At 48.3% G+C, this 24,291-nt stretch overlaps 2 protein-coding genes and 1 non-coding gene across 3 annotated transcripts in view; 1 reads left to right on the top strand and 2 right to left on the bottom strand.

Annotated features, from left to right (window-relative positions):
• Nucleotides 1–14,290, bottom strand: part of LOC144164441 (kinesin light chain-like) — a 117,575-nt gene extending 103,285 nt beyond the window's left edge. Inside the window, exon 1 of the mRNA XM_077694977.1 lies at nt 13,931–14,290. The gene's annotated coding sequence lies outside the window, so the exon portion shown is untranslated. The remainder of the gene's footprint in view (nt 1–13,930) is intronic.
• A 3,306-nt stretch (nt 14,291–17,596) lies between these two features.
• Nucleotides 17,597–17,680, bottom strand: Trnal-cag (transfer RNA leucine (anticodon CAG)). Its single transcript has one exon. It is a non-coding gene; the product is annotated as a tRNA-Leu (tRNA).
• Nucleotides 17,681–17,824: 144 nt separating this feature from the next.
• LOC144164440 (uncharacterized) lies at nt 17,825–21,511 on the top strand. Its single transcript, XM_077694975.1, has 3 exons — nt 17,825–18,237; nt 18,708–18,830; nt 20,350–21,511. Exons 2-3 carry the CDS (start codon nt 18,815–18,817, stop codon nt 21,081–21,083), a joined length of 750 nt encoding a protein of 249 aa, XP_077551101.1. The 5' UTR covers nt 17,825–18,237; nt 18,708–18,814; the 3' UTR covers nt 21,084–21,511.
• The last annotated feature ends 2,780 nt before the right edge of the window (nt 21,512–24,291 follow it).

The raw sequence follows: 24,291 nt of genomic DNA, 5'->3' as shown, positions 1-24,291 counted from the left end.
AATCCCAGTCTAAAATCACAACAGGAATACCACAAAAACGTAACAAGAATTCCTGTTGCTACGGCAAAGCCATCTGTGGTTAGGACACACACATCTGTCGTAACGACAGAGTCAATTTTCTTAACGGCAGACATTCCTGTAGTCACAACAGAACTGCCATTTTACGCTACTCTTCACAATGGGCAACAACATTCTAACCATGTACACTACTGACGGAACATCAGGATCACGACAAGACAGGAATTCCGCCCAACTAACATCAAAATCCGGGCATGAATACGACCCGCGTCAGAACTCCAGAATCACAACACGACAAGACGACATACGACACGCGAAAATAGGACAAAACTACAGAAATTTTTCTTGTCTTTTTCGACCGCGATACGCTCGTTAATTCGCGTTACCACTCGACTTCCCAATCGTGCTTCTTGACAGCACGTTTTGTCGGCGGCCGCCAACCAGACGAACTACGAATCACTGCCTGTGACGTCACAGGGGGAAAAGATAAAAAAGTATCTGTGGAGTCGGCACTCTTTTCATCTCCTTTCCTTGCTACCCACTTTTCAGGTTACCTTAAATATACGCTACTCTAACCCGCTGCGTGGTAGTGCTGCGAATAAACCGAACCTTTATTCCGTCGTGGCACTCCCTTAAAGCAGCCACGAAGATGATAACGCTCTCTTCAATTTGAAAGTACTGGACTGCCAACTCGCTCACCTCCGTGAAGGCCAAGAAAGGGCATTTTTTTTTCAAGAAAAGAAAACGCGACATATTGACAAACTTTCAAATTGCGTGTCCTGGACGTGACTGATGTAATCTGGTCCAAAAAAAAAAAGAGTTTTTAATGCGTTAACTGCACGTTACGCTATGTTCGGACTATACCGACGTCAAAGCCATATCGTGATCTGTGGCCGTAAAAAAAACGGCATGTCACGCAGTTCGATTGGCTGAGACGTGAAGTGACGTCATCCTTTAAAGTTATTACAACATTGCGGCAACAGTCTGAACCTGGCCTTAGCCGTGCAAGTGATACGATCGAACGTATCTAAAGGCAACCGCAAGTCATGTTTTTTTTTTTGGTAGTCACTCAGGTTGGTAGCCGCCAATCACACAAACAACGTTATGTGACGTCATAAAACAGTAGCCAAAATGTCACTGTGGAGTCGCCAATGCTTCATATGTTTTCTTCAGTATCTTGACTGTTTTGCTTGAACTTCGTGATAAAGCTGCTATCGGTACAAAGGCGCGTTTTTAATGAGCCAAAACTTGCATTTTGTCGCCATCGCCCCATTAAACTCATCGCTCCGCGCACTGGCACCGCAGTGCCTTACAAAGGTCGGTGCCATCGCGAGATAATGGCCGCCGATGGCGGCCCACTAAACGGCACTGCAGCCCGGATATTTCTTCGTATTTTGTTTGCCGATACCAACGCGGACGCCGCTTCTCCGCAATACGGCTTGCCTCTGACCTCTATCCGGCCGACAGCTCGTCGAGATGAACGCGTTCCGTCCGGGGGGGATGCGAGCGACGCCGGCCCAGCGCGTACAACCATAATTTATAGCCAGGGCTGGCCGGAGAGAGAGGGAGAGTGTAGGCATCGCGGTCAGATGGAGGGGGGGCATCGCGTACCGACCAGCTGCGTCCCCCACTGCGACGCGACGCGTGGATTGCGAAGCAGCGACAACCGCCCGCGAGTGCGCTACAGCTAACGCCCACAACCACGCCGAGGATAGGCGACTCTGGAGACAAAGAAACTAAAAAAAGAAGAAAAGGCCGCGTATCTGCTCCATTCGCTGCAAATGTCGTCGAAAGACGATACTCTCCTGTCGCCTCTGCTCCGTAAACGTCTCTTTCCTAGGGAAACAACTCTCCCTCGTGGACAGGGCTACGCTAGTCGCCGCCAGGCTGGAGCCTGCGGCCACCCCGACCCCTTAAACTTACTGCAAGTAATAAAGTTTCTCTCTCTCTCTCTCTCTCTCATTCTCTTCCCCTCCAGTCTCACTCCTTCCACGATAAATACGATGGAGGTTTGCTCAAGTAGGTTCAGTTTTCCCGCGTTGCGCTACTCGCACCATCTTACGCTACTCGCACCTTTCGCTACTGTTGAACTTGAAACACTGACACCAGGCCCAAGCGAGCGCTTATTTTTTGTATTTTCTTTTCAATGTTGTCTTCACCGCTTGTTCTATATTTGCTATCCCAAATATCAAGCACACACTTATTTTCATTAAAAGAATACTACGGTTAACAGTGGTTCTGTGATGCTTTGACTCAGATATACGCCTAATGTTTTTTTTTTTTTCATCAATATTGACAATTCCGGAGTACGCTTCCCCATTTATTAGTTCGGAAAAGGTTTTGCCTATATGAACTCCTCGTTCAAGAGCTGAATTGCGGTGTCCAGCTGAAGTGCGGTGTTTTCAAACGCCAATCAGCCTACAGCGTCGTCCCCCCCCCCCCCCTTTTTTTTTTTTCACCGGGGTCGTTGTTTGTACGACGCTACAACGTGACCAACTCGTTGCACTCAACTCTGCCGAACTTATTACTTCGCTAGCAGCACTCCACTACCAATCAATAATAAAAAAATAAATACACATAAATCAATAAACATAATAAAAAAAAATAAACACCTGCCTATGATTTCCAGGAAAATGCATATGTACGGCTGCCTTTTTGAGAAATCAGCCGAATAGATAACAGAGCTCGTGTTTTGTAGCACAGAACGATTTCCGCATTCATTAGTCGTTCCAGCAAGCGGCAAACGCGCGAAATGCCGGACGGTGCCCTTTGAGTTGACGCGCAAAATATATTGTCCCTCATTTTACCGATCTACATTTTGCACGTAACGAGCAAATGCTCTCTCTTTCTAAAGTGAGGAGGTTTTTTGGCGTGATTTTGTGTCAGGACACCCCGCGAAATTTTATCAGCGGTGGCTTTCCCTTGACCCTTTCGCATTCCGGCTTTTTTTTTTTTGCCCACGCTGTCCACACTCCACATCGGTATATTATTATGCAAAAAAGAAAAGAAAATGAGATTAAGAAAACGAAATAATGCTTGCTCATAGGATATCGTGCCTCCAGGAAGCGGGTCTCAACACCCGCCCATGAACTGTCGAAGCCGAAGAACCGCGTGCGTGCATGTGTGTGTATATAGTCTGCTGTACATACTCCGAACTTCCCCTAATACGTACATAGCCTACTGTAGAAAGTCTTTATACAACCTCTGCTTTTTTTATCGGCGAAGTTGAGTATATATCCTGCTATTTTACTGCCCCCCCTTTCCCTAACCCCCGGCGAGACCTGTACCCTTTGACGAGAGGCAAAACTTCGCCGTGAAAATATACGATAAATTCTCTCTCTCTCTCTCTCTCTCTCTCTCTCTCTCTCTCTCTCTCTCTCTCTCTCTCTCTCTCTCTCTCTCTCTCTCTTGATTTTAGGGTTATTCTTGCCGGTGGCGCCACTGGTGAGAGGCTTTGTTCTCAAACCAACACTGCGCGTCACATAACGGAGTGTTGCATGTCAACTTCGATGGAGCTTCGGCAGACAACCTCCTGGTCTCAACTCATTCCCCCTACGTTTTTTTTTTTCTTTCCTACTCTAAAGAAACCGCCCTCCGTGTGTCTCTGTATTGTTGGCAACACTTTACAGCGGGGTAACTTGTAACTGAACAAATCATCTTACCAACAGAACAGAGCTCTGCAAGACGAGGCAGGTTATGCAACAGAGACTGCTGCGGTGTGTATTGCCTAGACGCGGAGCGTGTTGATGTAGTAAAAAGAAACCAGACGCCCGCACTTTCGCCCGGGAAACAAAAGAACACACGCAAGGACAACAACAATGGAAACGGGGGCCCAAAACAATGAGAAAACGGCAGCAGACTCGGTGGCGGGAAAATCCACTCCGCGAAAGAAAGGGGGGCGGACAATGCGCCACCGCCGTAACGCTCGGCAATTAATATATCTCCAAGGAGGCACACAGCTGGCATCACAATTGGCTTCTCTCAAGAGCTTCTCACCCCGCGATTGTCTGCCTAATGGTCTGTGCACCCATGCAGATACGTTCAACGGCGCCACCACAACAAAGCTTTTCCGGAGACGTTTTTAAACGGGCATCGAACAAAACACTCGGGTTTAAATCGGCAACGGCCAGTCACGACACCTCCAGGAGGCAATTACCGTAAAGCTCCGAAAGAACACCCAAACAAACTAGACAGATATCCAAGTAAAAGGCTGTGGTTGATTCCTCTGCCATAAGAATCGGTAAAACACGAAAGTAATATGTGCAGCGAAATCTGCCGCTGAGCATGATTTGCGGGTCGGCGGCTGTCTTGTGGGTGTGCTTGGCGATCGACGTCCTGCTTGCGGGTCGCTTCGGCAAAGGTGCACCGGCGTCATTTCCGTGACGAATATGACGTCAGGGAAATCTTCGGGTATCGCGGCATAAAACACTTTCGCGTTAAAATATAACACGTGAAAACGAACAAACCCCGAGTACAACGCACTATTTAGTACTAAAGGTTGCTTCCCCGCAAGAACACCCTGTGTGCAGAGGTGCACCCTTTACAGGCTACCTGCTTCGTTGTACTGGCGTCACTTGAGTGACGGATATGACGTAAGCGAAATCTTGGTGTAACCGGGAATAAAACACTTTCGTGTTAAAATACAGGATGGGCCTACTTTGGGGTCAGGTGCAAAGAATCGCAAAAAAGTGGCCGCACCGCCAACAAAAAATGAGTAGATATGAAATAAAAAAGCCGGGCAGGTCGTGTCGCTTTCGTTCAAAATCCAGTCATCGGCGGTGTTCGCGGCTGCGGGACGTTTTCGCGGAGGGCTCAGCACCCCGGGCTTTCGAAGGCGTCGACGTTAGCGCGATTTTAGGGGCGGGCGATCTTTGAGGTCTTTTAGCAAAGTCAGAGTCCCTCAATAAAGGGAATATTTCACCCAGAAAGGGCAGTGGGCGATGTTTCGGGGAAGGGCGCGCTCTCGGAACTTTACGGCACTCACAACACATCGCCACACATTCGTCTGATCATGATGATTTAGGGTTTTATGGCGCAAGGCCGACCAGGGCAAAGAGCGCCATGACAATGGTGGGATGCTATGAGGCGATATTAAAATGGAATCTGTAAAAAATCCACTACATTAAATTAAACTATGGAAGTTGGTGTATAGGGCCATAATTAAAAGCAAGAAATGTTGGCATGCAAGGTGTTAAAAACCCCACGATACCGCCATTGTTTTGTGACAGAACATGAGGCCAAGTGAGATCATGGGGAGTATGATATGTACTTTAAGAAGTCAACATCGGCAAGGTAATTAAAGACTCTTCTGTAAGAAAACATGGGACTATCTGATAAAAATAATGAAGGGTGCAAGGGTACGCAATGAGTGTATATTTCATGAAAGTGACGTTTTCTCTCTATGTTGCACATCTCGCATTCATTCGTCTGCCGTGCACGTTCTGAAGTTCTGAAACGGAAACGCGTGCGCTGAATGTGGCGACTCTGACGCAACCGGCCGCGCACTTTTTTTTCTTTTTTTGTACCTCCGTTCCTTCTTTCAGCCTTCCCCTTGCTTTTCCAGGAAGTCAAGCGAAGCTGGTTCACCTGTAGAGCAGCAGGACCCACGCGCACAACACACAACCAAAAGACGACAAAAGAGAGAAAAAAGAAACTGGAAAAAGCCGACGCGCCAGCAAGGCAGCGGCGATTGCCGGAACCCTCGGAGCGGTCCCCCTCGCTCCCCAAGCACAATGGGATTTGTCGCGAGTCGTCGGAGCGTGAGCCCAAGGCCACCCCGCCGCCAGAAAGAACGCAAGGGACGGGGAGCTGCCAACGTTCAGTTCGGGCCCGAGGGCTGTATGCACTACAGGAGGCGGGCCCAGCACGATGAATGAAAGCCCGCCGGAAGTCCGCACAAGAGCGGGGGCGCGCGCCAGCGGTTACGACCGCGACGCACCATCGCGCCAGTTTGCGACACGGCCTTTATGACTGCGCCGAAAGCTAACCGTCAAGGTTCCTTCTCGGCCAGTGCGCTCAGGGAGCTGTGGTCGCCTTGACCGATTCTTCCTTCCCAAGACCAGTGTTTAGAAAGCTCTGTGCAGACTACGAAGGCCACTTGGTACCTGTACGCAGGGCAAGTCGAAGCCCTGAAAGAGCCGAATATTTCGAAAAGGGAACGGAGGTCTTCCTGGAACGTTAATGCACGTTTGTGTCATATTAACGAGTGCCAGCATTTCGAGAGGCGCACAATCTCACCGCGTACTTATACCACTCTGTACATGCCATAGGGCAATCCAACTGCTTCGCCTTCACAATGGGCTAGTTCGTACCCTGTTAACATTTGAAACACACAGGACAAAAACAGCACGAACAGGCACAAGCCGAGGGGAGGAAGCCACTTCTTTGAAGAAGTTGTGTACCTTACATAAAGTGACCAGACGGGGTCCCGCTGTCCCGCAGCCGGCTTGTGGGACGGCGTTTTGTCCCGACTTCGGCCGGAAATACGGAAAACGGGTATCGAGCCCAGTGTCACTAATGAAAAGCTGGAGGAATGAAATAGCCAAAAGAAACCGTTTGAGGAACTTCAAAAAAAAAAAAGTGCACACGACAGGACTAAGCGGGAAACTATTGTTTCTTGCTTAGTCCCAATGTCTGAGCTGTTTTCTTGAAGTTACAGTGTACCAATAAACCCTTCAGTACACCGTTCTGCATTTGACGAGAGCTGAGTGGACGTGCTTCAGTACTTATTTACTTATTCAGCAAATAACTCATTTTTGCTCGTCGAAGAAAGGCCAAGAGAACTACGAAACGAATGGTCTTTCAGTTAAAACAAAATTGCATTGAGACATTTAGCGTCCCACGTCCTTCCTTACAACCCACCCCCTGTCCCGCTTTGGGGTCCTAGGAATATGGTCACTTTAACCTTACAGGACAAGTTAAAACTCCGGAAAACTATTGCTGCCACCGCCCTTTAGCCTTTAAATCATAACAGGGCCTCTCTTGCTCTCATAGCAGCCAACCTTGAATCCTGTGGGTGGATAATTATCGTACAAATTGTAATGACAAGCTCTAGTACTAAACATCTTACTTTCCGTAAGAGAGGAGATCAGAGGTCCTCCAAATGACACACGTCAGACTAAAGTCGGATGCACGAGTGAACGTGAATCAGTGTCTCCCTTTGTCTGCCTCAAGAGATGGAAAAAGGTCACTTGCATCATCGCACACAATGCACAAAGGTTCACTGTAGGGCCCCCGGTGGGATAACCCCAAACAATAAAATCTGCCGCTGCATTATCAGCCACGCATTTCTCACTCCGGTGCAAGCGAAAGACGAGTTCCGCCTCGAGGTCACAAATAGAGCACACAAACACGTACAGCCCGTTTTCACAGAGACGAGATAATGGGGGCATATCGAGTCTGCAAGACCTTTATCCTTAACTGAAAGGGGAGTAAGAAAGCGAACACCGTTTCTTTCCAATGCTTCTACAACACCCCCCATTTTCAGGCCTGTGCAGCAGGTATTCTCCAAACTGAAACATGAAGGTGACAGCTCGCATCTTGCTCTTGAACCTGGTCTACACCAGCAAAGAGACCGTTTGGAACTAGTGTGGTAGCGTGACTTGAATTTTCAGGCCAGCTATATTCAACCCTTTCTTATTACAAAGCAGCAGGACTGAAAAGTGCAATTGTGTACTGCTGATTGAACACAAAATTGCTTCTGGAAGACCAAATACTTTTCTCTCTAACCGACATCGCTGCAACCACATGTGTGTCCATGTGCCGTCACCCGACCAAATTGGGTGCTTTGTCTCAGTCAAGGCGTGTAGGTGTGCTCGCAGCTGCTTTTTTGCTTAATTCTAAAAACGAACAATGAATAAGAAAAAAATGCTAACAACTCTTCTCAAACAAAACACATACAGTAGACTCTTGATAAACGGAACTTCAAGGGACCGGAAAAATTAGTTCCGTTTAGCAGGAGTTCCGTTTACTGAGAGACATGTGCAAAGGTGCAAATTTATGTGCGTACACACTTCTAAGGGCATTTCATGGAACTCTAACCACTAGAAAGTGACTGTAGCTGAGAGTTTTCAGAAAGCAAGAAAACTACAAAAAGCGCAGGAACAGCATTCACAAAGTTGATTTGGCAGCAATGACTCGCCGTGCACTACAAAATGCGTCAATTATTTTTGTTTGAGTCCTTGCAACTGCATCTTCACGGAGGCTAGAGGCCTCAACTTCGCGAGTACTTACGAGCCACCGAATTTAGAAGATGGCAACGTGGTAATGAAGGACGGATAGCCCCACGATGGCACGAACGAGGCGACAGGAGGTGAGCCCTGTAGCCTCGGCGTCTAGAATCGAGACCGAACGACTGGAACAAGAACTGCGATGTCGCATTCGTTGCGCTAACATGGCTAACCACTTACGAGACGAGGCTTACGAGGCGAACAAGGCTAAAAAAGCATGGAGGAAGAAAAAAAAAAAACAAGAACGAAACAGCCGGAACCGTAAAAAGCTGATTCTCATGCCAGTGGATTTCACAAGTCCCATTTCTGGTTCCGTTTACACGGTGATGGGGAAATTTGAGTTCCGATTACCGAGAGTTTTTTTACGTTGTCTGAATACAAAACCAACCAAATTCCAGGCAACTGTTCCGTTTAAGCGGCAATTCTGTTTATCGAGATTCTACTGTATGTTGGCTTCATGACGTGAGGGACCCAGGTTCAATTCCAACCACAGGAAGCGTCTTTTTTTTTTTTTTTCACTTCACCCACCTCTCATCATGCTGGTTAGAGAAAGTCGCCTCCTTTTGTGCAGTGTGCTTTTGATGCGACAAACGCCATCAGTGACACCCAGAAAGCTTTGCTTCAAAAGAAATGTCGGGTCGAGCCACCCCAAACATAAAAAACCAATGATTGAGGAAACTACGCGTGATGACACAGAAAAAATGATTAGAATAAACTTGATTATAAAACGAAAGGCCTACGACCTGAGTGGGGAAACAGAAGGGAGGGGATAAGAAGAGTGTCGACATGCGGAAAAAGACAACAAAACAGTCTAAAGTTGAGTGATGATGATAGAGGTCAGATTTAAAAATCGCCCACAAATGGTTTCGCAATCACAACCCCATAAAAAGTACTTAGGTGACCTCATGATTCTTTTTTTTTTTTAAAAAAAGTGATCGGTATACATCTGATGGCATAGAAGTATACCACGTCATTTTGGTGAATGACGTTTGCTGCCTACCACAAAACACCGAATGGTTGACTGAATGATAAAACAAACATTTCAGGTTTCACCGCCATTTGACATATTTGAAAAGACTCGGCCTTTAAAGTTTTGTGTCTAATGAAGGTGCCACTGAAACATTGGAAATAAAGATTTGACGTGTCGAGGCAACACATGGGACACAAAAAACACTGCACGGTGCTACTGACTAATTTAGACCACCAGGGGGGGGGGGAGAGGTATCGAATGAAACAAAACTCTTCCCATGGAAGCAAGTGCTTTTAATTTTAGCCTCCATCCCAGGAGCATTCGTTGCAGCCGGTCGTTGAACCTGAGACCTCGCGCTTCAACCTTCGGCCACCGTGGCGAGCAATGGAAATGCAGTTGACCCACCAGCCCCACCAATTTGCGGATTCACCCCCGGGGTAACAATCCTAGAGCAAGCCACAATGTGGAAGGAGCAGAAACACCAAAATTTGTGTATTCTTTTTTTTTAATGGCTTAGGAGTTCCTGCTCTTCCAAAAAATACAAGGTACACATGAAGAATGCCCAGCATAATACTGCTGCTAATGATGGATTACAGCATCTTTCATGGTACCAGTTTCAGGATTGTCCGCTGATAAGCAAAGGCAGCACCATGGCACTTTGCGCTTGTTTTTCTGCTCATGTAAAATGCCAACTGTAACACAGGCTTCAAAAAGCATTCAACAGCAACTCTCAGGAGCCCCTTACCCGGCTTGCCCCCACAACACAACTTGAGGGTTAGTAGTCCCATCACAGAAAGAAAAAGGTATAGAAAGAGAAAGAAAACGTTATAGTGGAAGGGGGTAGTCAATATCATCATCATCAGCCTATCACGCCCACTGCAGGGCAATTGCCTTTCCCATGGATCTCCAATTATCCCGGTCCTGTGCTAACTCCGACCAATTCATCCCACCACCAAGCTTCTTGATCTCATGTGCCCATCTAACCTTCTGCCGCCCCCTGCCACGCTTGCCTTCTCTAGGGATCCACTCTGTTGCCCTCAATGACCAACGGTTATCTTGCCTTCGCATTACATGCCCTGCCCACATCCATTTCTTCTTCTTAATTTCTACTGATATGTCCTTAACACGCGTTTGTTACCTGACCCACTCCGCTCTCCTCTTGTCCCTTAATGTTACACCTATCACCTTCCGCTCCATTGCTCGCTGAATCGTCCACAATATAAGTTGAACCCTCTTAGTGAGCCCACAAGTTTCTTCCCCCGAGGTGAGTATTGGTAAGATGCAGCTGTCATACACTTTCTTCTTTAGGGACAATGGTAGGCTGCCATTCATTATCTGAGAATGCCTGCCGAATGCACTCCACCCCATTTTGCCAAAAAAAAAAGGGGACAAAAAAGGTAAAGACACAAGTCTCCCCCCACCCAGATTTTTGGTCTTTTCAGTGTGTTCCAGTTCATGGATTCGGTTGCTGGATTCGGATTCGGCTGCACAAGTCACATGCAGGGAGGGGGGAGTGACCACTTGAAACTTGACCGGCACATCTGTTATCGCAGAGCTTTATCTGGGCTGCTGTAAACCTTGGCAGGCATCGTGAGATTACAACAATCAATGTCAACAGGGAGCTGTTTTTATACGCAATGCTTGACACCCCCCCCAACTGCAGGAAAACACCTTAGCATCATGCTATGTTTTGTAAAAGATCCACAAAAACAACGTACCGCTTTATTTCCAAAACCAGGCCGCTCTTACCCATTACAATTTTGTTCGAAGGGAACGACCGCTCGCATCACAGAGTAAGAAGTGTTTGATGGAGCAGATTGTGAACTGTTCAACCACCAAACAGGATGCACAACAGCTCTACGACATGCTTGAGTGGACAGCCAAAACCAAAACTTGGACAGTTAGTACATTCACCGAAGGCCGTTGGGTAGAAATCGAAAGCCTGGAGTCACGGGTAACATGGCCTAAAACCTAGAAGGCCGTTTTGTTGCGTTATTAGCCTATACTGTGTGAACAGTGCAGCCTGTGCTGAAACTAACCACAGCTGGACTTGAGCTGATTTCGACCCTCCATTGTCCAGTGAAGAAACACCAGCCATGCTTACCTAGCCTACCTCAAATGCTATCACGCTGTTATGAAAACCACTTAGAGACGGCGCAGCGTTTTCGCCACTCATAGCATTAGCCTCTGACTTGTTATGATTTAATACATCTTTTCGCATGATAGCTGTGTTGCAAAATTACCTTATCGCTGCAAAATACTGCCAAACATTCAAAAAAAGAAACAAGTTAGGCCAAACTATGATGATTTCAAACACCCTAAATATGGCAGCTTCACAACAGCCGAACTCACAGCAATTCATCGTTGGCGCATTTTAAATACACTTAGACGAGCTTGCTACACTAACAAAACAAGGAACTCGCTTAGTCACGAGTTCGGATGTAGGCCTCACTTCAGTCTCAAAGCTCAAATACGGATGAGAAAAAATTAACACCGATTAGCATCATTTCATGCTAGCATCGTTATACCGTCTTAACGGGTGACACTTCACCATCAAAAGAACTCCCTGTAAGTGCATCAGAGATACCAACACATTACACAGAAAAGTGGGTGCAAAAGGCAGTGGTGAAGGCATCTTTGAGCCTGTGTGTTTACCACAAGCACACCATTTCCTGGAGAACGTTTACAACCTAGTAAAGGCTGTTTCTACCCCTCCCCATGGCTGTATGGATACCTGACAATACGTTCTTACCACCTACCCCCTTCACCAAGACGGCATGTGTGACCCCACGAATCGGAGTGCCGTCGGAACAGACGGCCAGTACCAACACACTGAACCCTGCTGACATTGCAAAGTGTTCACAAGAGGAATGGCGAATATGTGCCCGTTGAGAATAAAGAACAATGAAAACTTTTGAGGCTAGGTAGCTTGGGCGGTTATGTGAACCCAGGAGTGTCTCCCATTGCAAAGGGTAGCCACCAAGCCGTCACTATCATAGGAAAAGACCACAATTTCAGCCAGTGCACATGGAGCACACAAGCTGTACACACAGTGAGAGAAAAAAGCACACACACATTTCCCTTAACGGTTACCAAAGCCATTTGAGCACAACTGCATAGCTCTTTGCGGGCCAATATACAAGTTGCAGAAGGTTGTTTCACCATAAAGTTGTCGTGCGCTGGTCTCCAGACAGACATTTTGTCCATTCATACATCAAAACGAATGTTCATAATCCGGACACGCTATGATGATGACCAGTTCTTCAGTGTCACGGTATGATGATGCTCATGTTACCAAGGAGCACCAAAAAGATGATAAAGGCGCAATTCTGCTCCCCGAGATAGACAAAGGTATTTAAAGACTAGGGGAAAACTACATTACCCCCCTCCCCTCAAACATACGCACAAACAAATTACGGGACATTGCAAAATGTTAATCCAAACAAGAGACACATGAAGTGCCTTTTCAGAGACACGGTCTTGGTTCAATCAACACAGCACTTCGTGGTTTCTCTTGTGAACTTGGCTGCACATGTCACAACGAATCCCGAGCATTACAGTGGACGAGTTTCAGAAAAAGTAAAGTAAACAGACTAAAACAAAAGAAAAAACAGACCGTAAAGCTCCATACTCTACCGAATAGAATGCTCGTCGAACGGGTTGAAGTGGCAACGAGTAGGAGTTTGACGTTTTGAGAGCATTTAGCATTTGAATACTACTTCGTTATCATTTCCTTTACGAAGGCCCCGATTCCAAACCTTAGTATAAATCATTTCTGGACCAACTTCTGAACGTCAAGTGCGTGTGCCGCAAGCAAACAAACACTCGGTCCGAGTCGTCACGAACAAGATGGCAGACGAGAGCACGGCGACGGTATTTGCTACCTCGGTAAAGGTTTCGCAGACGGCGCGGGCTACATCGAAGCTGTTAACTGCGCTTCTTGACGCGTCAATAGTAATACCGACGAAGCGGCAGTTTAGCAGGAACTTTCTTTTCCTCACGGGCCAGACCATGCTAGGGGCACCGCCCCGGCGTCAGCTGTTAGCTGCGTCGAGCCCAAGCACCTCGTCGATTTGAGATCAATGGCTCCAAGGGCCACCTCGCCTCAAAGCGCAGCGCGCGAAGAAATCGGTCACCCGAACACGACCAGCCTCCCCAGGAAAGACCAGTTCGAAAGAACAACTCGACGGGCGAGGGAAAAAGCGAAGAACAATGCCACCGCTCCAAGAAATAAGCTACAACAAAAGCCGGCTCAGGAGACGTCGATGCCTGCATAAGCTGCGAATCGCGAGTTTCAGGAACCCCCCCCATGGTCGAGGCTGCTACGTGGTTGTGTGGACTCGTAACGTGCTGTCCGCTGACGCGGTACGCGTGCTTCCTTTTTTCTTTCACGCACGTTCTCATTAGTTCCAGTCGCACGACGACGCGTGAGTCATAACCTCGCCCAACGCGCTTGCGCGATCGAAGGCACCGCGATCTGCCCTCAACGACACTTCGGAACAGAAACCGCACGAAAAGGGACACAATCCCGCAGCGCACAAACCGTGCTAAAACATCCGAGCCGTACCGGCTGTTCGGAGAGTTGGACGGCCAAACGTGCACTCTGTTGCTCGCCGTGATCGCCGCGCGGCCACGACCAGGAGCTCATAGCCTCCCACCCACCGAGACACGGTCAAACGGGCGACCCATCGGGGCGCTCTACGAGCGTACTCACCGGCTTCCCTCACGGTGCCGGCGGCGTCACGATGACAGCGGGCCGAAGTCGAGGGGTAAGCCTAAAGGCCTTTCACACGGTCTCCACCACGGCAATCCACAGCGGCGTCGATCTGTTCCACGGTGAACGAGTTGAAATGCACGGCGTTGCACGCACACACACACACACCCGCACGAAACCACGCTGGACACACTTTTGGGGGCGACTCAGTTTGTGCCTCCTCTTTACGATCGGCGAGGGCGAACAGCGCTGCACCTGTACTTCGGAGCCGAGACCATCGCAGCGACGACGGCGAGGAATTCTCGGGCCTCTGACAAGATGGCGGCCCGCAGGCTCTGACGTCGCCGGCCGACGAAGCCCGATGGAATGAGCGGAGAGGTGATACGGGTAGCGCCATCTTCGAGGCGTTGGAGAAAGCAGATTCAGGGGGCGTTGAACCTCGACAAAAATCGCTCGCTCTTCGTGAGTTTTTCAAGAGCAAAGCCGCGTGATGCTGTTTTTCCGTGTGCGCTGCAAAGGGCACGCGAGTTTGCTGGAGGCAAAAGTGGCCGGACGTAGCGGAGCAGACATGTGGCGAATATCTTAATATTTCAGCTGCACTTTTAACGAATTATGCCTGTGCTACGCGCCAAACGCTCGCTTACAAGTTCGCCCCGTGTAATGACAATGCGGCTACAGATAGACAAACGGCCCAACGGCTTTCGGAGGGCCTTTGAAGCGGCCCTGTAGCGCAGGTATTAAATGCAAAACCGATAGGAATTCAACGCGCACGCACGCAGAAACACTTCATAGGCGACTGCATCATTAAAGTGACAAAAAAAAATGTTTTGAAAAGTGAATTAAGTATGCGCGTTAAGTGTATCGCAAGTTGGTTTTGGAATGATCCAGTAGCGCTCCTAAGTACCAATCGCGCGTTCAGAGCAAAAATAAAATGACTCTTGACAAGGCCTGCGGTCCTTTGGAGGCTTAGCGCGCCCAAGCTACACAATGGCTATGAGGTGCGCCGTAGTGGTGGCACGGCCGCTGGATGAGAGGCGCACTGACGTGCGGCCTGCCGCGTGCTCCCAAACCGGCGTGAGGGTGCCTAGTACCCATCGCTGCCGCGGCGGCGCCACCGTTCCGGGACTGGTTGCGGTGAGCGCAGCCCGCGGGACGCCGGCTTTTGGGCCGCTTATTTCGAAGTGTGGGCTTATCATCGGCGTTCCACGCTCCGCATAAGGCATTTACCAGCACTAATGTTACGCCTGTTAAAAGACAAACACGATTAGCGGCGGCCGAGCTTAATTTGGTCAAGGTGGAAGTTAAATTCCATTCACAGCAGCAGCATTACGCGTTGATAGTGTGCCTTCTGTCTTGCATTGCTGTGTCGTTGTGTCTCACGTCGCCCGGCATGCTCTTTGTGACCTCACGCACGGCAGAGATTTACGTTTTGTCTGCAAGCTGCGACTGCAGAGAATATATTAAAATTCCCGACAAGCAGAAACAATGTTTTTGTGGCGGCGCTTGTTATTTATGAGTGCCAACACTTCTCAATGTTTAAGACGTAACCAACTTTTATGTAGGTTTTTCCTCGTGCACTAAATAAAACGCCCCAATTCGTATTAATCTCACGGCCCATATGACTTGATTACACGTTATTTAGTTATGAAGTAATACTAATATCATGTCGGCCCTTTTTTATTTTGATAATATATATATATACAGTTGAATGAAAAGCGATTCCAGTTTCTACCTGATATTTTTACTTCTTCCCTGTAGCCTCTAAAAAAATTAAGGAGAGCAGATGGGATTTCCGGGTCGACAAAAAACTTAAAAAAAATATTTGGCGAGCTTGGCAAGCTAAATTTTTGCCCGGACACGAAAGAAAAAAGCGAAATTGTACAGAAATTCCAAAAATTGCCTAATAATGCGTAAGCATTCGAACACCGCTTTTCCACTTCACGTTTTCTTGTTTTCTTTGCTATTTTAAACCAACAATTGTACATCTTGAATATTATAATTATTAATTGTTCTAACAGCGTGAATTACACATTATTTGTGCAGATACAAGGCATTGCACTTGTTGCATTACGTAGAGATTATGCTAGGGTACTCAAAAAAGAAAGCTGACGTAATAATAACGTATGTGAAAATTTTCTTACGCTACGAAAATTAATTCGAATTGAAGCGCAGTATGTTCACAGATCAAAACTAGCGCAACGTTTTTAGAGCGCGCTAATTTGAGCGCATACTGGTGCTGCTCCAGGAGCCCGGCCGTTAGCTTCAGGGATAAATGCGTATGGGTTTAAATCGGCGGTGAAATAACGGAGGATATAGCGCTTGTTCTCGTCGCAAAGTTTGAAAAATGCTTAGCAACGTGGACCGCGTACGCACTGTTTCTTGAACACAGCACGGTGCATTTATTTTTCTTTCTATACAACCTCGAGCTGTAATCAAGTTTTCATAGCGCGTTTAAAGGCATTGTCGTGCCTGCGAAAATAAAACAACCCAAATCTCTATGCGCGGCAAGACATGATCGGGCCAGTATAAGAGTATAAAAAAAAAAAAAGACACGCATAGCAAAATGTCTAGTCTTTTCAAATCCTTTTTCGACCATCCTATCGCCTGTCCTCGTTTTATGAGGTGCGCATTCCACCCGGCCAACATGTTTTTGCAAAGAAGTGTCTTTAGGCAAGCTTTAATCTGTCGCCGGCAAATATTCATCGCTCTCCTGTGTGTCGACACCGCGTTTCCTGAGAAAAGGTGACATTTTTGAAATTTCGGACGAATAAAGTCCCACCAAATACCTGCCGCTTGAACTGTAACTAATGAACTTGCGGCTTTAAACTGTGCAACGCGGTTTACGTGCTGTGTGTGAGACGCTTTGTACAAAGCTAACCGGTGGTTATTATCTTTTTGTTGAATATTATCTTTTTTTAACAATGTTGTCGAATATGGAGCATCTTTATAGATTTGTTAGATTTAAAATGTATGGCCTATATCTCATTCAAGAATTATTTTAGCTTCTGGCTGCTTCAGTCACGGCCGGGCGGCTGGATCGAGCGACAGACTGGCACACTTACATACATGCGGACAGACAGTTTTCGCGGTTGAGTAGCCCAGGAAGGACAACCACATCTTTAAAACCCGTGCGCTGGCTGTCTCTCTCAGTCGGTGCAAGCGCTCGCCTACGGGGACCGCCCCGCTCCGTCCCGAAACCAGTCCCCGAACGCTAGCGCCGCGAGGGAGTCAAGCGGCGGCAAACGTAACCACCGCCACTCACGCCCTCGCCCGTTGAAATCCGGGCGACGCGGCAGGCCGCACCTTGCGTGCGCTCTCATCCAGCGGCCGTGGTGGTGGGCTCAGAATTGTTTTTAACCACCTGGGGGGATATTTAGCGTGCGCCCAAAACCACAACACACGGGCATTTTGGGACGTACCAGTAAGGGTATGGAATAAACTCGATTACTCGGATTGCACGTGGCCGCATGGGAGTAGGTAAAAAATAAACGATGCTACCACATTCAGCCTGTGGCAGAGAACCCAAATGCCAGAAGGATCTGCTTGCATTGGAAGCAAACATTGGAAGCAATGCGTTTGTACGAAGACCAGCCCCTCGAAAGTATGCTTGGCTTGACGGGAAAATATGTATGCGAGATAATACTTCTAGAAAAGAAAAAAATATGATGTCAGAAGTGGGATTCGAACCCACGCCCGGAAGACCGGACTGCGACCTGAACGCAGCGCCTTGGACCGCTCGGCCATCCTGACAGGACGCGGACGAAGCCAATTATAGCACACTTGAGGTTAATGCACATAAAGGTGGGCTTTTTGGGCAGCCCATGGGGCAGCCTTTTGCTTCGGTACTGGTCGAGTAGCAAAAAAGAAATACTGACGCATATAATTTTATATTGATGCATTTATATTGAATTCTTACATATTCGTATAATCTTGGCATTCTGTAGTTCTGGTTTTAAAAGTCGTATCACGATGACATCAACTCTGGCGGCGCCCAACCGTTTGTTTTGACATATCGCGGCTCGCTCCCGATTTATTCTTTTTTTGCGTGCGAAATTTGCTGGTCGAGTACCTTTAGAAATGAAAAGTTCCTGCGCACCTTAGCGCTGAAGATGCATGCGCATTTGTGAGAATAACGGTGTCATTCTTGGCCGCCGCCAGCATTGAGTCTTTCATTCCGTGCTTGTTACTTAACATGAATGGAGAAATCGACAAAGATAACGGAGGGAGGTTTGACTGAGGTCCGGAAGCCAACGAATGAAGTTGTTCTCGCTCCCAGCGTTGTATGTGCCGACCGTGTGGCTCATTAGGTAACCCGCAAGTGACAACCATAATGCGCTGTTAAGCAAACGTTTGTCCAAAGTGTCGGTGCTCCGTGTCCTTCACTTGGACGTCGGTGGTGACGCAGGAACGGCGGTGCTGGCACCACTGACGATCTTTCCAATCGCCGTGGCTCACTTGCCTATTTTGACGCTTGGTTTGCGAAGTATGCACTGGTCTGCTTGTACAGTTATTATACCGTATTCCTGGCAATCTCTCCAGCGCCATTTCCGGTCTAGCAGCACGGAGAAGCGACTAGTTGACGTCAAGCTCCTAAAGAAAGCGCGCGCAGCGCAAATCCTGTATTGAGCTGCTTGTTGCAAGTGTCAAATGTCGAAAGCGGGAAGTCTCTTACGAAGCGTCGTGAACGCAGCCATGGCCAGCACCAGCTGCTTGTAGAATAAGCTTTGTGACTTGGTGTTGTGCTGAAGCGGCTTGGTGTTGTGCTTCATATTTGCAGGCATCGGCCTCGCCGGCGAACTCCTGATCTCCTGGGACGAAAAGATCGCAGTCAAGATGACCGCCGACTGCGTTCTGACGTGGCCGTGATCTTCGAGTTTATGACGCATGACCGAGCCGTCAGGTCGCCTCCTCTCAGCGGGCACCTCTAGCCCTACCATGTGACTCAGCTCAGCCGTACCACTTGCTAGCAAGGAATGTTGCAGCTCTGCTTGGAATCTAGTTGTTGCATCACAAGTGACCGTTCTAGCAACATTTTGGTTACGAGGTTAAGTGCTGCACGTGTCATTGCTTCAGCTTACACTCGTTTGTTAAAGACTGCAGTGTTGTTTCCTGTTGTTGGTCATCCTCGTTCAATGCCCTTTATTTGCCACCTGTTGCAGCTGTGGTCGTAGATGTCTGATGTGCTCAGCTGTTCAGTTTTCAGGTTTAAAAATTTTGTGTCAATGCTGAAACCACAGTTGTCATCCTGGTGCAAAAATGAGTGTTTTCACTTCATTGTGCGGCGTGCTTTGCAGTTGAGAAGCAGTTCACGTGGAGGTGATAGCTTGTTTTTATTTCCTGCTACTTTCCCTCGCCTTAGGCTGTCGAATAACCTGATAACTGGGCGTTTTATCTGCACCGAACTTGGTGAATACTGCCGAGATTCTCAGTACAGTGGAACTAGTAGAGCAACCATGGTGGCCCCGGTTAAACCCCACTGTATTGTTCCCGACTATTCCGAAGTGTTTCTCTCTTTTTTTTTTGTTCTAGTTGTGACGGGGTGGTTGTATTTGGAGTTGAGTGTAGAGGCTGACAACAGCTCAATGAGGTGACATGAAAGGGACCCTGCAACACTTTCGATAAACGCTTTCACTCTTTTCTTCGCGTCTGGAAGCACTGCGAAAGCTACAGCTATCGCCAGCATGGAGTGGCACTGCATGATTTGCTCGTCGCACCATATACGCCTTCCGTTTCTGCTTTGTTTTTGTGGCTTTTTTTAAGTGGCTATCCAAAAGCGTTTATTGCCACAACTGAAAGAAAACCGGGCCAACATCCGCTACATGGCCCTAATGACGTAATTTGGGTGGTCGAAGAACGTCAAGACGGGGAAAGAGAGAATGATCTTTTTTAGCAAGTTTCTAAATCATCTCATGGGCATGAGCAGTAATTTTTGGCTGGGGTACTTTGCGACCTACTAATCTAAGTACTGGGTGTGTTGGGTGACTGCATTGTGCAAGCATTTAAGATTTCAAAAAAAAGTTGGAAAAAGTGTTGCAGGGCCCCTTGAACTTGCTTAGAAAGAACCTGTTGAATATGCGTAGAATTTTTAGAATTTTTGGGTAGTCGCGAACTTGGCACATTTCATCACAAAAAGCGATATTGGAAGAGATTTAACGCCGTTGTTGAACAAACTGTGATTTCGAGATTTTCGAAGCCGCCTCAGGGAAAGACTGCTGAGCCAAGAAAGACAAGGGCCAATCTGCATTGCTAGGCAACACTGAGGCACGTTAGGCCTGAGCAGAGAGGCTCGCCTGGCACCAGTGGAAACGCCTGCTCCTCCTTCGTGCTGGTTCTTTCTCCTTCCACCTCTCTGCTGACGCGGTCCCACTGTGTTCATCGGTGGAAGGGCTCTCAATTCTTCCCCTCCGTTTCTGCCGCAGGTCCTTCCGCCTCCCCGAATGGCCGCACGCTACAGCATGGCCTCCCACCGAGCCATCGGCTGTTCTGTTGCCAGCAGTGCAGCTACGTGGCGCCGTCCTCGGGCAGCCTCAAGAGGCACGTGCGCACCCACACGGGTGAGCGCCCCTTCCAGTGCAGCCAGTGTGACAAGGCCTTTGTGGAGTCGGGCCACCTGGTCACCCACCGGCGCACCCACACCGGCGAGCGCCCCTTCCAGTGCAGCCAGTGTGACAAGGCCTTTGTAACGTCGGGCTGCCTGGTCAAACACGTGCGCACCCACACGGGCGAGCGCCCCTTCCAGTGCAGCCAGTGTGACAAGGCCTTTGTAACGTCGGGCTGCCTGGTCAACCACGTGCGCACCCACACGGGCGAGCGCCCCTTCCAGTGCAGTCAGTGTGACAAGGCCTTTGTGGAGTCGGGCCACCTGGTTGCCCACCGGCGCACCCACACTGGCGAGCGCCCCTTCCAGTGCAGCCAGTGTGACAAGGCCTTTGTAACGTCGGGCTGCCTGGTCACCCACCAGCGCACCCACACGGGGGAGCGCCCATATCACTGTTACCTGTGCCCCATGGCGTTCACCCAGAGCAGCCACCTGGCAAGACATATTAACAGCCACACAAGGGAGACCTTCCGGTGTCGCTTCTGCCCCCAGACCTTCGCTCGGCAACGCCAGCAGGAGACGCACGAGAAGAAGCACAAACTTCGCCCCCAGTAGTGCAGCACGAGGGGAAGGTCCGAGGGCAGCGAGCCCCTTCTGGCGGATCATCACGGAGAAGGGTTGTGTCTCACGCCAAGGGTTGGGGAGCTCAGGGACAGAGCCTGTTTTTTTCCTACAACAATGTCCGGCTCCAGGCAAAGATTTCCAAGTTTGTCATCACATCGTCGCCTCACCAAACAAGTGCGGGAAGTGTGACTGTAAGTGGGGACTGTGGCGGACAGCGGCATCCTGTGTCCTTCACAAGCATCTCGTGTTCCAGGGTTGCCCACCAGCACAGAGTGCTATCTTGAATATGTGCTACTGCATTGCAGAAAGGTGGAAATTCTGATGGGTCACCAGTCATACAGATGCAAGCACATGCATATGTCACTCGTAATTCCCCGCTGTCATGGTGCCTTCTCTTCGTAAATGGCCATTGATGTCCAGTACCTGTTTCGTGTGCTCTTTGTACAGATACCTTTAAGGGGCAGCTAGAAACATTAAGAGGGGGAGGGAACACATCAGGCATAATCGGACATTGACTACTTGACGAAGTTTATTGAACGAGCGCAAACTATAGTAGAAATTTCGACAAGGGGAGGGGGGGTTATGGCTTTTTAATTACGGATACCGAACACTTGTATTATATATCCAGATAGTCACGTTCCTCCCATGCTGTTCCATGTAATTACTTTCCGTGGCAGAAGCAAACTTCCATGGCCAATTGGCATTAGAGTATGTCCTGTATGTCAGTGTATTTCAAAAAGTTCTTTCTTTTTTAAAGGAGTACTGACACGAAATTTTTATGTTACGTTTTTTTCGCTGCTATGCGTGCCTACCAGCCCACTAATCATAGAATGACAGATTAGACGGTCAAGCGCAGCGTTAACATTCATTTACGGCGTCGTTTATTCGTGCCAGTTTCGGTTTCGACAAAAAAACGCCGAACGGCCGCCATGACAGCATGTATCACATGGCGTCACCTTTCTTGCCGTATTGCTGCCTCTCTGGAAGCGCGAGCGAGCGCACGCGCGCGCCCAGACCGGCCGAGGTTTTCGCCGTCCCCACAGGCCCGGGCAGCATGACGTCAGTCCCAGAACCATGAGTGTACACCGCCCGAGCAGCGTGCGCCAACCACAGCCAGCGCGTCGGCTTCGTCACGGGAGCCCGGACGTCGGCAGTTTGGGGCACGTAGCAGATGATGTCACGTCGGCCCGCTTTGGGCTTTCTCGTGCGGGCGAAGATTAAAATGGATTTTAAATATGTTTCGCTGAACGGTTGCTGTTGAAACTTGCTGGGAGATATCTCCTGATAAAAAGGAAGCGTTTTACATAGTTATCTCAGCTTTGAAATTTCGTGTCAGTACTCCTTTAAGTGGTAATGTTGGCCATGTTGTGTGCAGTGTCTTGGCTGTGACAACACTTGATTTTCGACCTCTTGTGTTAACTGATTGTGTCGCACTAAAAAGCCTATATAAAATCAAACAAGGAAAATTCAAAATGTTAAAGGCTGGCACAGCACCATAATGCGCTGCAAATTAGTAGACTGCGGTTGCAGTAGCTCGTGAGTCCGCCGTGTTCAGTGTATAGTAGTGTGTTCTCTTTGCTGCCCAGTGCATATGAATTGAGACACCAGCCATTTGCTACACAGTCAGATATTTGAGTGCAGCGATTTAAACTGGACAACGCAGCCACAAATAGGATGCAGACTAATTTACTTCGCTTCTGCTAATTGAATTCGCTCAAATTAATTTACTACTTTGCACCTTCAGTTCATTGGGTAGGCAGCAGCTTCATGGCCGCCGATTCCAGGTATGACGGCCGTGCGCGGAACTTTATCTGGTTCATTTGTTAAACGCAAATTGAGAACGCAGTTTTCATTGGTAGGCCCCAACACTTTCTGCCGTGGGTGCAAATAAGTTAGTGATATTTACTGTAGCAGCATTCAGCCTACTAGTTACGCCAAGAAAGCAAGTTGCTGGTGCAGAAAAAGTCAGGAACGTTTGGTTTTCCAGGCACAGCAATACAGTTCACCTTTTATTGCTCCTAGCTGACTCCTCAGCTTCGAGATAGCTTTCACAGTCCTTGTGGCGGACAGTACCGTGCATACAGATGTTTTGCTGTTATAACATTTCACAACTCCGTATACCGCCTTGTATGGAGTCCACAGAGACTGCGGTTGAAATATTGTTTTGAGCGCAGAGTGCATCATGTCTATTTTCAATCAAAAAATAGTGCTAGTATCAGTTATGTATCGATGTTTCACTTGAAACATGCCTGAGGTTCTTTCCTTTATGTTTTACTGCATTGAAGGATGTGACCTTATGTTCTGCACGTGTAAACATCTCGTTTTTGTCTTTTGGCTGGGTGGCTGAATCTAGAGACAGAAGACAGACCGAAATGTTAGTGTTTATAAGAAGCCCAAGAGTGACTATCATCTTTTAAAATTGAAATGAACACATTTTAACAACAAGCTCGAAACAATCTCTGGGAAACGTCCTCTCTGCCATTGCGCCCATGCATGCGGTCCCTGCAAGTGAAACCCGAATCAACATTATTCGGTACTGACACCAGTTTCAACTCTCGTGTTCATTGCTGCACTTAACAAAGCACAAGTACATGCTGCTCTACCGAACGATACCGCAACACCGGCACTGCGGCCAGCGTAGCTGCGTGACTGGACAGGCCCTCCTGTCACGGTGCCATCTGTCTGCGCTCAAGAGAAGCACAGCGGGCCGGCGAACAAGATCTGGTCGTGCTGCCGGGCGCAGTGTCAACACCTAGTATTTCTTGCACATACCCGTCAGGTTTCCCGAATTATTCGGGAGACTCCCGAATTTCGATGGTTTTGTACGATTGTATGAGCAAAACAAAAATCTTCCGAAAACTACCCGTGTTTTGCTAAATCTTTCTCCAAGTTTTTCTTTCTCCAAATCTCTCTCATTTCGCCGGAGCTACCGGACAATGCAATGCAATCCTACACTACATGACATCGTTATCAGCGAAGAGATTGAAAAGCGTAGTCGGCCGTGTGCATAAGTTGCACCACTCAGTACACCAGCAGCGCTGAATGAGAGAGGCAGTTCATCAGGGCGGCAAAAATCACACCCTGTTCCGACCATCCATGTCTGGTAAGCCTCGGTCACGTTCTTTTGGCGAAGTGTCGCAGATGCAGACATTGTTAGCTGCGGCAGTAATTCGTACGACTTCTTGCAAAGGGCGGCGTC

The sequence above is a fragment of the Haemaphysalis longicornis genome, unplaced genomic scaffold (assembly GCF_048455015.1).
Source record: "Haemaphysalis longicornis isolate Haplotype H1 unplaced genomic scaffold, Haemaphysalis longicornis Haplotype H1 scaffold_13, whole genome shotgun sequence".
Classification (NCBI taxonomy): Eukaryota; Metazoa; Arthropoda; class Arachnida; order Ixodida; family Ixodidae; genus Haemaphysalis; species Haemaphysalis longicornis.
This window is presented reverse-complemented; position numbering and strand designations above follow the sequence as displayed.